Source organism: Gallinula chloropus (genome assembly GCF_964237585.1).
Source record: "Gallinula chloropus genome assembly, chromosome: 1".
Lineage (NCBI taxonomy): Eukaryota > Metazoa > Chordata > Aves > Gruiformes > Rallidae > Gallinula > Gallinula chloropus.
This window is the reverse complement of record NC_140085.1, coordinates 16,251,763-16,265,086: the sequence shown is the minus strand read 5'-3', so window position 1 is coordinate 16,265,086 and position 13,324 is coordinate 16,251,763. Positions and strand designations below refer to the sequence as shown.

The 13,324-nt window shown below is 47.0% G+C and overlaps 1 protein-coding gene across 1 annotated transcript in view; it reads left to right on the top strand.

Moving 5' to 3' along the window:
- LRRK2 (leucine rich repeat kinase 2) overlaps positions 1 to 3,166 on the top strand; it is a gene marked incomplete at its 5' end in the record, with an annotated part of 65,302 nt that extends 62,136 nt beyond the window's left edge. The window contains 2 exons of the mRNA XM_084274833.1: positions 745 to 815; positions 2,697 to 3,166. Coding sequence (XP_084130959.1) covers positions 745 to 815; positions 2,697 to 2,818 — 193 coding nt within the window. The 3' untranslated portion in view covers positions 2,819 to 3,166. The remainder of the gene's footprint in view (positions 1 to 744; positions 816 to 2,696) is intronic.
- Positions 3,167 to 13,324: the final 10,158 nt, after the last annotated feature.

Below are 13,324 nucleotides of genomic sequence, written 5' to 3'. Positions count from 1 at the left end.
CTGGTACATAGGCTGGGTCCTGTATTCCTCTAGTAGCCTTCAGCCAAGGGCTCGCTGCCCTCCTTGTGCTGGCAGTAGGACAGGGAGCTGCTTTGGCAGGAGAACATATAACGAGCTTCCATCTGTCTTGCATGACATCCCTAAACATGTCTTCTTGGGAATAAGCGAGACGATACTGGAAACACTGGCACATTCAACTCATCCCTCTGTGATCCAACCACTCCTGTCTTCCTCATCTGCTTTTTGCATAATTCAGTAGACACCTTCCCATGATCCATCCCCTATTTCTCCCTTCCTGCTAGTTCTTCTACCTATGTGCCACCATCATTAGTTTGAAACACTTTTAATTGGCTTGCACCATATTTGGTTGGGTTGGTTTGTTCATAACCAAACTGTTTCCTGGCACTTTCTGCTGTGACATCTCTTTCCTGTGACTCTGCTTCCTCTGCTTGTGGCATGTAGCAGGGTGCTTTGTCCTCGGGCTTGTTCAGCAGGCTGCCCGGCGGACGCGGCGCTCACGCCTTTGAACCCTGATAAACCCCCACGCTAAATGGAGACGTGAACTGTATTGTTTTCCTGTCTGGGATTTTCATGGTTAATGATTCTGAATAAAGGGTCCAGCTGACTGAATTCTGCTTTCTGTCCTCTTTGTGGCATGATGGCATCTACACTTTCCTGTCCTTACATTACAAAGTTCCCAGCAAAAGATTAAAATGTGACCTTTTATTTCTTTGAAAAAGGGAGCCTGAAGAACGCAGTCCTGGTTTTGGGATATTCCTATAAATGTGACACCGAAGACAGCAAATACCACAAAGGTACCTGACTTGTGTTTTATTAGTTTGTGTTATTAGTGGAGTAGACACTGTTGTTCTTGACAGCTCACTGAGAGGGGAGAGTTCATGATCATCATTTAATGCCATTTTATTGAAACACCGTTACTAGTTTTTGTTGTCTTTTGCATTTCTGGGCTCCATGCAAACGAACAGTAACTTCCAGAAATGGATAGGAGAGGGGCACTACCTAAACTATGCAACATAATTTGCTGGAAAACTGTATTTGGAGAGTAAGTGGCATTGTCTAATTGGAGAATGTATCAAATAGATTTCCAGAGGCATCTGTGCTAGGCCAGGAATCCTCAATGTTCTCATGAGTGACATGGATGAAGGAACAGTGAATGTGCTTTCAGACTTGCAGACAGTTCTCATCTAGGACAAAGCCACAAGCACTGGAGGCAGGATTAGAATTCAAAATGACCTCGACAAATAGAACAAATGGTCTGGAAGGAAACAGGATACAATTCAGCAAGGACAAAAGCAAGACCTCTTACTTAATTAGGAGTGATCCATTGTACCAACACGAGGAAATGATCAGCATCAACAGCAGTGCTGCAGAAAAAGGGCTGTAATTGATTGCAGGCTGAACACGGGTCAGCCATGTCACACATCCGCAGAAGAGGCAAACGCCGTTCTGGCACCAGTCGACAGTGGTGTCTGTAAGAGAGGAGCCAATTCTTACACCCTGCTGCCTGCTGATACGGCCTCCACTGGAGGGGCATTGCTGAATGATCTGGGCTGTTAGGAATAGTCCAGAGGAGCAAATGCAACCTGTGAGGAAATGCTGCAGGGATTTCAGTTGGTTAATATAAATAAAGCTTAGAAAGGACATGATAATAAGCTTCAAATATGTAAACAAGGAGGAAGGAAATAAACACTTCTCCATATTCCCCGTGGGTAGGATAAGGACTAACCAGCCTCTATTACAGCAAGGGAGATTTAGGTCAACTGCCAGGAAAAGCTTAGGGTGTTGAAGTGCTGGAATAAGAAGATAGAAAATCTCCACCTTTGGGTTTTTCTAAGACCGCTTACAGTGGGTGCTGTGATGGATGACGCCCTTCACCTTTACCTCATCCCAGTTTCAGTGACGCCTAAAAATGTAGCAGTGCACAGTTAAGGGTGGCAAGTGTGGATGAGCTGACTGTTTGGACTACAATAAGAATCAAACTTTGAGCAGTGGCTTTTATATTCTGATATGCCATGATTATTGCCATAGGAGCACCTGTTGTCTTTCCAGCCTTCTTGTATTCAAGAGTGCCATTAATTAAACAGGGAGGAATCAGAGACTCTCGGAAACCATGGGGCCTTAGTCTGGGAGCCCCTAGTCATGTTCTCAATTATCCTTATTCCACTGAAAGCAATGTGAATTCTCCATGAATAAAGAGGTGTTTCCATGAGGGGAAACTGAGGAAATCTCTTTTTTCCAGTATACTCGGTACCTTATGAAATCTGTTTTCATTTTTAGTTTACAGTGAAGTCTTGAGCCTTGTAGGCATTTAGGATATCTCTGCTCAGGAAAATAGAGATGAAACTTCATGCAGGCACCTCGGAACTAGCATTAGTTGTAGCTCAGGTCAGTACCTTACAGCCCACAGGTCCAGAAATGGTTTTTCAAGTGCTTTTTAAAAGGTATACTCTGAGTTTAGGAACTGGAATCCAAACCATTTCACAAGTACAAATGTCTTGTAACCCATAACTGCATTACCTCACACAAAAAGTGTCTTCCAGGTCCTAAGCATCATGGTGCATTAGGGAAATGTATGAGTAATTAAAAAATTAAGAGATAAGCAAAACCACTTCTAATTATGCAATACTTTTTCCCTCCTGCTGTTTTCAATTTATTTTTGTTTGTTTGTTTTTCAGAATTACAATCCTGTGTCTCAGTGTGGGACATTAACCTGCCCCATGAAGTGCAAAACTTGAAAAAACATATAGAGATGAGACAGGAATTAGCAGAAAAGATGAAGAGCTTTTCTTTGGACTAAAAAATTATCCTGCAAGTGCCATTCCCTTTTCTAGTCTTCCATCCAAACACATTGTGCAATATTTACAACTTCTTGTTGCTGGGGTTTTAACCAGAAACTGGGAAGAAAACTGCCACGAGAGAAGCAGTTAGTATCCACAGGATACCAAGAAAAAAGAAGGATAAGTTATTTGTAATATTTGGAAGGACAAAGACTATTGAGACTTTCTGAATCTAAAGTGTTATCATGCATCTGTTTACTTGTGAAGTCCTGCTTTCAGCAACTGTGGCTCAGCATCAGTGTAACATTGTTCACCTGGTTTTTGATCCCAGTTAAATTGGGAATAAACCAGGAGACTATAAATGCTTCCTGTTTCCTTCATTGTCTCTACTGAGTTGACGCTGCAGTAAGAAGCACAATTTAAGCCTCTACGTGTTTACTGCAGTTTGCATGTGTGAGTTTGCTCTGATGATTCGTGTTTTACTGCTGTCAGAGCTCATGACCCTAAGTACATGAAAGAAAACATTGTATTTCATGTCACAGCAGTGTGTAACAGGGTATCTAATGACTACATTACTCCTTGAAAACCACAGGCAGCATAGTCTTTATTTCTTCCATGAATAATTGACTTTTTGTTATGATCAGAAAAAACCCCATCATGCTACAATAACAGAACAGCTCCGAATTCAGACTCCAGATACAGCAACAGGCTCGTGCGAGTTGGTGTCCTCTGCCAGTACCACAGTCTGCCTCTGGCCCTGATGAGAACACAGTCACATCATAATGACCATTACCATTCACATCCATCTGGCATACACTTCATTTTGAAAAGCCAAGAGAAAACACAGAGTGAAAGCTCTGATCTAAATGCTGCTACAACTTGTACCACAAAGAAAGAAGCGTGCTGCTGTGGCCAGACTGCTGGTTCATAGTCCAGCTTGCTGGTTTGCTTATCTCAATCGTTAAAAAACAAAAAGGAAAAAGAAACTTTCACTTGCTGTTGATAGCATGCAGTTACCACTTGTTTTGATTTGATTTATATTGAAATTTTGGGCATAAGCAGGGCAACCTTGAGGAATAATATATAAATTGGCTACCTCCTGCATGTAACTGCAAGAATTTGTTGCTACCATCTTCATTCAGGAGATTCCTTCAACTGCTCTCTGGCTACAAGTCCAAGCTGCTTCTTACAGCCTGCACTGACCTGCACCACCTAAGTGCCTTACTTCTGGCCATCTGAAGACAAATGTCATATCATTTTTTTGATACCAAAAGAATCTGTAGGGTCCTGAAATCTCCAGGAGTGGAGTGTCCAGTGCCATTCTTATGTTGATTTCAATGGAGCTGATCAAGGTTTAGAAACCAAAAAGTTCTCATTTCCATTTTATAGTTTTGGAGAGATTCTACACTAGACAGCAGCATTTATTGTGTCCAGCTGTATCAGCCTTCTATTTTCTGCCATTTGTTGAGTGTGTACTCAGGATGCCTTTCAGGCATGCACCCCAGGTTTTATGTATTCTTGCATACTGAAAATAATTTGCTATTTATATGCGATTTTATAACTCAGAAAATATATATTATCTTTTAATGAATATCTTTTTTTTTAAAAAGTATATATGTATTGTGATTATGTTTATTTATAAGTCATTTTGAGATGTAAGCCTTAAACCTTTTTATTAAAACTGTGCTTTGTTAATAACATAGTCTGCTTTCTCATCACTGGATTTCCAAGGAGCTTCTGCATGCAGTTTTTGTGGAGCTTAATCTCTTACATCAGGATGATGCAAGATCCCGGTTCCATGGGTTGTGCTGACAGAGATGCAGTCCCACTTGTTCTCTGGCTCACAGCGCCTTGAGCCTTTCTCCTTTCCCCAGGTGGTCTTCTACTTGGTGTTCCTCACAGCCTCTCCCAGAGGTGGGAGGTGACCTGTAAGCAGCACTGTCCTTGCAGCCCTTAGTCACCTCTTACACAATTCTCCAGAAAAGGACGATCCGCAGACTGGGTCTGTGCAGCTGCCTGTCTGTGAGCGTGGTGTGTCTTGGAAAGCCTAGTGAAGTGTCAAATGAAGTGGACAGCCCTCAGCATCCATCTCATTTCCGAGTGTGGGAACACTGTGCAAGGAGGTGACTGCAAACAAAGTTGTTTGGCCTGGAGCTGGCTGACAGTAAGGGCAGGGCCAGTTCAGAAGCGCTCAGGGACTGGCACCCCCTTCCCAGCCAGGACATGGCACTAAGGGGAAGAACAGAACTTCTGTGCAACAGCCAGTGAAACCTGCGCTGTAAGGGGACCTTTTCCCAGCAACATCTCAACTCACACACTATAATGAAGGGGGGTGGGGTGGTGGAAATAAAGGTCCATGACTCTGTTCCCTCCGGTTTTAGTGGAGCTCTTCAGAAGCCAGTAGGATGTCATCACCTAAGAATATAAGCTCTACCATCTGTAATGCCTCCTGTGTGGTTGGGATGACATCCAGCACCTGAGAACAGGAGGATGAGCCTTAGTTCAGCAAAGAGCTCATGGGAAACAAGGCGTTGCTTTGGCTGTGATTCAACCCCTGAGCTGGGACATGTAATTAACCCATATTCCTCAGAAATGTGCAGCCAAAGGATACCGGGCTTTAGACCTAAAGACAAGGAGAGAAACCCTACAGAGTGAGCCAAGTGCTTCACTAGATACCCATTTTATTATTTTTTTTAAGTATCTTTCTCCCCCTGCACTACTGACTTGAATGCACAGCATTCTTTTTCTTGGCTGCTTGCTCTGACACAGAGCTGGTTCATCTGTACATTAATTTTAATGTAATTTATTTTACAAGGCATTCCTGTTTAATCCCACTGTAAGCAGGTGATAAAGCCTGATTACATGTTCTAGCTGTGTTAGACTCTTACTCCAAAATTTCCAACTTCCTCTTGTGTCCCTTATTATCCTGTTACTATTTTATTATGCTGTTACTTTGGGACAAAACTGGGAGGTGTAGTGGAGGAGGGAGAACGAGGCCTCCTGGGTGTGACCAGAGCCCAAATCATGGGCCTTTGTCATTACTGCCACTTAATAACCAAAGCCACCCGCCTGGAGCTAGCAAAGCAAATGATCTGTTTTATATGAGCTCACCAACCAAGCACCGACAGCACGAGGTTTAACAAGGGCAAGAGCTGGATTGTGCATGTGGAAAGGGGCAGCCCTGGCTACACATACAGACTGGGGGCTGAAACACTGGAGGTCAGCCATGCTGAGAGGGATTTGGGGGTCCTGGTCAACAGCAAGTTAAACACGAGCCAGCAGTGTGCCCAGACATCCAGGAGGGCCAACTGTATCCTGGGGTGCATCAAGCACAGCACTGCCAGCCACACAGGGAGAGGAGTGTCTGCTCTACACTGTGCTGGTGTGGCCTCACCTCAGGTGCTGTGTGCAGTTTTGGGTGCCACAGTACAAGAGGGACCTAAATCTATTGGAGGGTGTCCAGAGGAGGTCAATAAGGGTGGTGAAGGGTCCAGAGGTAAAGTCTTATGAGGAGAGGCTGAAGTCCCTTGGTTTGTTCATTCTGGAGAAGAGGAGGCTGAGGTGGGACCTTACAGCAGTTTCTGGCTTGCTGATGAGGGGGGAAAGAAGGGGCAGGCACCAATCTTCTCTCTTTGGTGACCAGCGATAGAATCTGAGAGAACAGTATGAAGCTGCGACAGGGGAGGTTTAAGTTGGATGTTAGGAAGAGGTTCTTTACTGAGGGGCTGGTTGGGCACTGGAACAGGCTCTCCAGGGAAGTGATCACAGCACCGACCTTGACTCAGTTCAAGAAGTGTCTGGACTGTGCACTCATGCTTCAATTTGTTTGGTCTTGTGTGGAGCCAGGAGTTGGACTCAATGATCCTTATGGATCCCTTCCAACTCAGAATACTATGATCCAGATACCAAAGAGATGAGAAAGTAGGAAAGGAAAAGAATAAGGCTCAATGAATGAGGACAAAACAATGACATCTGTATTTTTCTACCAGTCTTTCAGGTAGAAAACCATATAAACAATTCCTATTCTCACTTTCTGGCCTTTAAGTCATTCATTTAAAAATTTTAAAACAGAACCAAATGTTTGTTCAGAACTAGCAGTTGTTTTGGTTTTTTTTTGTCTGAATTAGCTCTTCATCTGTACTATGAACTCATCCCAGGACTGTACTGACCTGCACATTCCCTTATATAAAATCTTCAAGGCCTTGGAACAAGTATACATAATAATTACATGTATTGGCTGGCCAGTGTACCATTTTGTTAACTTTTCCAAATTTTTTTAAATTTGTTTTTTCCCAGCAGATCCTGTTCAATTAAGTGACATTCTAAAAATTATCAAACTGTGAAAAACTTTTTCCCTTGCAGTGACCTTCTGCTGCCTGGTATCTACCACTTACAGGGTTTATTTGGGCTGAACAGGAAGCTAGAATTACTTTTAAAAACCTATTTCGAATGACAATATACCCACAGGTTGACAAAAACAAAAGCCCAACCCAATCCACTATTTCTTTTTAAAACTCACCTAATACAATTCTGCTAAAACCAAACTGAAGGGAAAAGCCAGTTAAGGTCTTTTCTTTTTTCCCTTTTCTTCTGCACTGCTTTGATTTTCTTGCTGCCTGAGAAGGCAACAGGCGAACCCTGTCAGGTTTGTTAAGCCCTGCCATCAGCACCTACAAAGGCTGTCGCTAATTAGTGAGAAGAGACTGAAAAATCAATGCTGTGTCTCTGGCGTAGGTAATTATTTACTTCACTGGCACCACAGCTCATTAGTGTCAGTGACCTGAAAAGCTAAACTTGATAGAAAAGGGGAAATAAACCCCTTTTCTGTAGCAGTTCTTGTATTTTGTCTTTTCTGCAGCATTTATCTGCCTTTTGCCATGATTTTCCCGTGCTGCCTCTTGGCGCTGCCTCCGGAGGGGGCTGCTGGGCCTGGGCAAGGGGCAGATCTCAGAGCTGCTGCCTGCCCTGGGCTTTGGCCTTGCTCCCTTCCAGCGGAGCAGCACAGAACCATCCTGCAGTCTAGAGGGAAGAAAAAGAAAGGAAACAAAAGCTGGCAGCATGACAGTGCTCAACATGCCAAGGCACTGCTAGCCTAGCCCAGCCCAGCATCCCTCCCCTCGTGGGGGACAGGTACCCCATGCTGGTGCTGCCATTTACACCCCACTCCTCCCAGCATGCTGCTAGAAGACAACCCCTTTCTCCCTCAAGAACCCTGCACAGTCTCTCCCAAACCCAACATTTAAACCCCAGCCACGGAAACACTGGTGTTGGGGGCTGACATGCCGGGGACAGCGTTAGGGTCCCACAGCTCAGTCCCTGCCCTGCACCAGACGCTCTGCTAAGGGGTGTCTCCCTCCTAAAACCATAAATTGATGAAGACTTTACCTCCTCCCCCTCCCCTGAGCAGTACACCAGCACTGTGTTTATTGAGACGGTTTATTGAACTGTCCCAGAGTAAAACCACCCACCCACCTCTGGAGGAAGGGTCAGGGACTGGCAGGGGTGGAGGGAGGGGCCTGGGGGAAGCTCTGCGGGGGGGAACAGGCCAGGATGGAGCAGCTCAAGGGCTGGCTCACTCTTTGCACTGTCTCTGATCCGCGTGGGCCTGGTCAGTCATGAGGAAAAGTATTTCCTGACAAGCTCCTGTTTTAAATCCTTCCTCAAGGGAAGGACAACCCAGGACTAGTCACAGAGGGAGGAGAGAGGCCTTGGGCTCAGCTGCGGCCACTGGGTCAGCCCAGCACAGCAAGAGGGGTGCAGTGACGCAGTTCCAAGGATCACACATGTCCAGCATCACCTCCTCCACCACTGCCCCACGTTCCCTCAGCTCTCACAGAGCTCAGCCCGTGCAGGACCATCAGCCAAGAGAACACAGCAATGCAGGACAAGCCCTTCTGTTGTGGAAAGAAAATCATACTGTGGCAACAGAAGCACCCAGCTCTTTGCACTGCAAACACATTACCTTCAGCTCCTTCTGCTTTTTCTTGCCTTGACACCTCAGTGGTTACCTTGTGAGGCTCCACTCTCTGGAGGCAGCAAGAACCATCCACCCCCATCACCACCTGCCAGGCTCAGGAACTCTGACATTTGGACTTTAAACCTGCTGAATGAAGGTTGAAGCTCAGAAACCTTCACACTGATACCGTCAAAGGTCACCAACAAATAAGTTTAAAAACACACACAAAAAAGCAAGCTGCAGAGCTTTGAGCCCTTAGAAGCACAGCAGTGATGGTTGTAGAGGCCAGGGTGGCCTGTTGTGGCAAGGGCAGCTCTTCCTCCTCCATCTCCAGCAGCACCTGCCCTCCCCACTGCTGCTCCCCTCCGTTGCTGCTGCTCACTGCCCAAGCACACAGCAGCTCAGAGAGGATCAGTAAAGGCTGTGCAGGGCTGAGGGATGTAAAGCCCTGGCGCACTGGTGTTACTGGGGGCTGGCAGCACCCATTCCCCCAGCACCTTCCACCCAAGAAGATTCACCATTCTGGGAAGCGAGCCTCTCCTGCCCACAGCTGCCTGCCACTGCCCCTACACTTCTCATCAGGGCCAGAGGCAATGGCCAGAGAGATGCCACTGAGCCTGGCTGGGTTTGGGTGAGACCTCACACCAATGAACTGGAAAGCCAGTTCTTTGCACTAGGGATTTTACATCATCATATGCATTTCCTGATGCTTCATTTGGACACATGGTTCATCTTCCAGGACCAAAGGAGGCCAACTCAGATGCTGAGACAAACCCTCATGGCTCAGACAAGCCCCCCCTCCACTCCCAGCCCTCCTCTCTGCAGCAAAACCATCCACACAGTGGGGTTGACTCCTTCTCCACACCTCCAGGCTCTCTGGGTGCTGCTGACATAGGACCAAAGGTCCCTCCACTCCCCCTGCGGTGATGAAGACACTCCCCCTCCCTGCACACCTCTGCAGACTGCTATGGAGACAGCTCTTTGCATTAGTCCAACCCTGTTGGGTTTAGGCAAAGCTCAAAAGGATGCTGGCAAATGACACATGCACAAGTAAGAATTTAATGAGTCCTATTACTGCAAAAAAGTTCAACATTTGAAAAGGGAATTTCTAGACTATAAAGAATCACAGAAAAGACCTCCAAGATCATCTAGTCCAACTGTCCCCCTACCACCTATATTACTAACGAAACCATTTCCCTAAGTACCTCATCCAACCTCTCCTTGGACACCCCAAGGGATGGTGACTCCAACACCTCCCCGGGCAACCTGTTCCAATGCCCAACCACTCTTTCTGAGAGGAAATTTCTCATTTCTAACCTGAAGTTTCCCTGGTGCAACTTGCAGCCATTCCCTCTCGTCCTGTCACTAGTGATCTGCAAGAAGAGGCTGACCTCCAGCTCACCACAACCTCCTTCCAGGTAGTGGTAGAGAGCAGTAAGGTCTCCCCTGAGCCCACCACTTCTCCAGACTAAGCAGTCCCAGTTCTTTCAACCACTCCTTGTAAGACTTGTGCTCCAGACCCTTCAGCAGCCTGGTTGCCCTTCTCTAGACACGCTCCAGGGCCTCGATGTAGTGAGGGGCCCAAACCTGAACACAGTATTCAAGGTGCAGCCTCACCAGAGCTGAGTACAGGGGCATGATCACCTCCCTGGTCCTGCTGGCTGTGCTATTCCAGATGTGAGCCAGGATGCTGTTGGCCTTCCTGGCCACCTGGGCACACTGATGGCTCATGTTCAGGAGAGTGTCAACCAACCCCCCCCAGATCCTCTTCCTCTGTAGTGTGCCCTGCCCAGGGCCCACACTCCGGGCAGAAGCAGAGCAACAGCAGCCCCTAACGGGCAGTGAGCTGGGGCCCTGGGCTGCTGGTTTGAACGCCACAGCTGTTGATACTCACTTTTAATAACTACCAGCCAGTAATTAACCTTTGGTAAACAGTCATTTTCAAATATTATCCCAGTGTCAATACTCACCTTCCCCCCCTTTTTTAATAGGGGTGTGCGCTGAGCACTCTGGAACTGGAAAACCTCCTGGCAGGAGACGCTCCCACCCTGTCAGGTGTAATTACAGGAAAGCTTATGAAGAAAAATAAAAGCAACCCAACCAAAAACCCAAGTCACAAACCAGCCAAACAGCCAATTCCCTGGTTTTATAGTTACTGCAGCTAAACCCAGGCAGGGACACAAACACCAGGGCTCTGCTGGGGTGCCAAGCAACCAGTCCTACTGGAAGAGTCCGAAATCTCCACTGCTGGAGCTGGGGGGAAGAAATAAAGGGAATCTAAAAAAATATTGAAAATAATCAGCATTCAGTGCCTGCAGTTGCAGTCAGGTCCACACAGCCCTGCTCCCACACACTCCCAGCATGTCTGCCAGGCTGGGCAGCAATGTGAGACATCCTGCCACTCCGCAGTGCAGTACGTGCTACAGGGAGCATGTAGATGGTGCAGGGAGAGGCTCCTGCTCAGAATATGCTAGTGGCCTGTGATCTAGAGTGGAGCAGGGATGATCCTTCCTGGGGAGGTCAGGAATCCAGGCCTGGAGATGAGGCCCACAGGCACAGAACCATTTTTGGTTCCGTTCTGCCTCAGGTAGCCCTTTTTCTCTCAGAGGCTTTATCCTGGATGAACTTTGCTTTTTAGTTTAAAAGCCCTTTGGTCTTTGACCAGGACCACTCCCCTTCCACCCAGGAAAGCAAAGCACATCACTGTTGCTACTTAGTTGGACCCATCGCCGATGAAAGACAGAAACAGCAGCATCCATGGTTTCACCCATGGACTGATTGTTCTCCACTCTGGAGAAGCCACAGGATGATGGCAGGGAACTTCTTGGCTTCAGAAGAAGCTCTTGCAGACCCACACACCATGAGGGAGCCAGGGAGAGGCTTGTGTCCATGTCTTCAGCTCTCCCACCTAGAAAGCACACTGCACCACTCAGCCTTAAAGGTTTCTGCCTTAATGTAGTTACAGACCAGCTCTCAGAAAACTCTGGAAAACAGGAATGGTGACAATGTCTTGCTCCTGGGCTAGGAGCAACCAGAAATGCTTTGGAAAGGGCACTGAGCTATGGCAGAAGGAAGAGGTGAGGCACTTCATATCATTTTAATTAGACCAGCTGGAATAGATGGATGTCAGTGCTCTAGTGAGGTGGTACAAGGGCAGAAGGTAGACAGACTTACACCACCAAACCTTTGCCAGGGCACTGAAGATGGCAAGCAGAGTCCCTGAAGGCTTCTTGAAGCTTTTACATCCACACGTTAACCATATATGCAGGCAAGGATCTTTTATCTAAACAACCACCAAGGCCAAATACCACTCGTGGTTGCCATGAGCTGAGTGTTGGTAGACAAAAGTGTCTTTATGAGAAGTAACTTTGCAACTACGCACCGATCTGAGTACGCTATGTGTAGAGTAGATGTATCCTCCTACACCCCCACCTTCTGGGGTGCTTTTTAAAAAAACAGATGGAGGTCTTTGCAAGTATTCCCAGACAAGCTGTTCTCATTTCCCACCTTACCCAAAAAGAGCTGCAGGGCTTGGTTACCTCTGAAGAAAGAGGGAGCAGGGAAAAATATGGTCAATGCCGCCGGAGATGTCACCAAGGTGACCAATCCCTCCTGCTTCAAGTAGCACCAGTAACATGTAATACAAGATGTGTTTAGTGCTGGTGCTTCTCAAGCAGAACTAGGTGACAAAATGACAAGGCCACAGCTGCCTCCCTCACCTTGGTTTTGCTGTACAGTTAATCACAGCAGCATTTATAACAAATACACATCACCCTCTGACCCTTCCTGGGCAACTTTGCTGACTGTTTAGGGCTCCATTTGTCAAACTGGTCCCTGAAAAGGAGCATCTTGGGCAGTGTGGTGAGGCAGAGGGAAAGGCCTTGCCCAGCTACGGGCAGGACTGACACCACCTGCACACACATCTCCTTGTCCCACTGTGGATCATCCCACAGACACCAACAGGCACCCAGGGCAGAGCTGGCAGCTGCAGGGGAAGGGTGAGCACTGCACCCACAGTGCTGGTCCCCTCTGGGGTAGTTTTGGGATGGAAAGAGAGAAATTTTCTTTCAAACTCATATTACATCTTTCCCTGATGAGAATTTCAGGGGAGGGAAGAGCAGCTCAGTCTTGCTTTTTAAAGATCTGCTACATTGGTTAACCCAACACCTCTCCTGCTACAGACACACATGCATTTGCTCCTCACCTCCCTGCCAGAACGTCTGCTAGGAAAGTCAGGGAAAAGAAAGAAAAGAGCCCGAAGCAGGGACATTTCTGTTCATACACCCACTTCACCCTTCTCACGGTCTGTCCTGCAACACACACCAATGAACACACCAGAGAAGGAGCTAAGACAGATGGAGTGACAGGCGGCACCAAGCCAGTAGCATCAACATACAGCAGGATCCTTCCCAGCCCAACCCTTTTCACCTACACCCGCCACATCTCACAGGACTCCAGAGCACAGCGCTCAGCTGGGAGGTGGGATTTGGGGGTAGGATGATCTTTGAGGTCCCTTCCAACCCAAGGCATTCTATATGATTATTAGACCTTAGCAATTTATTCCTTGCCA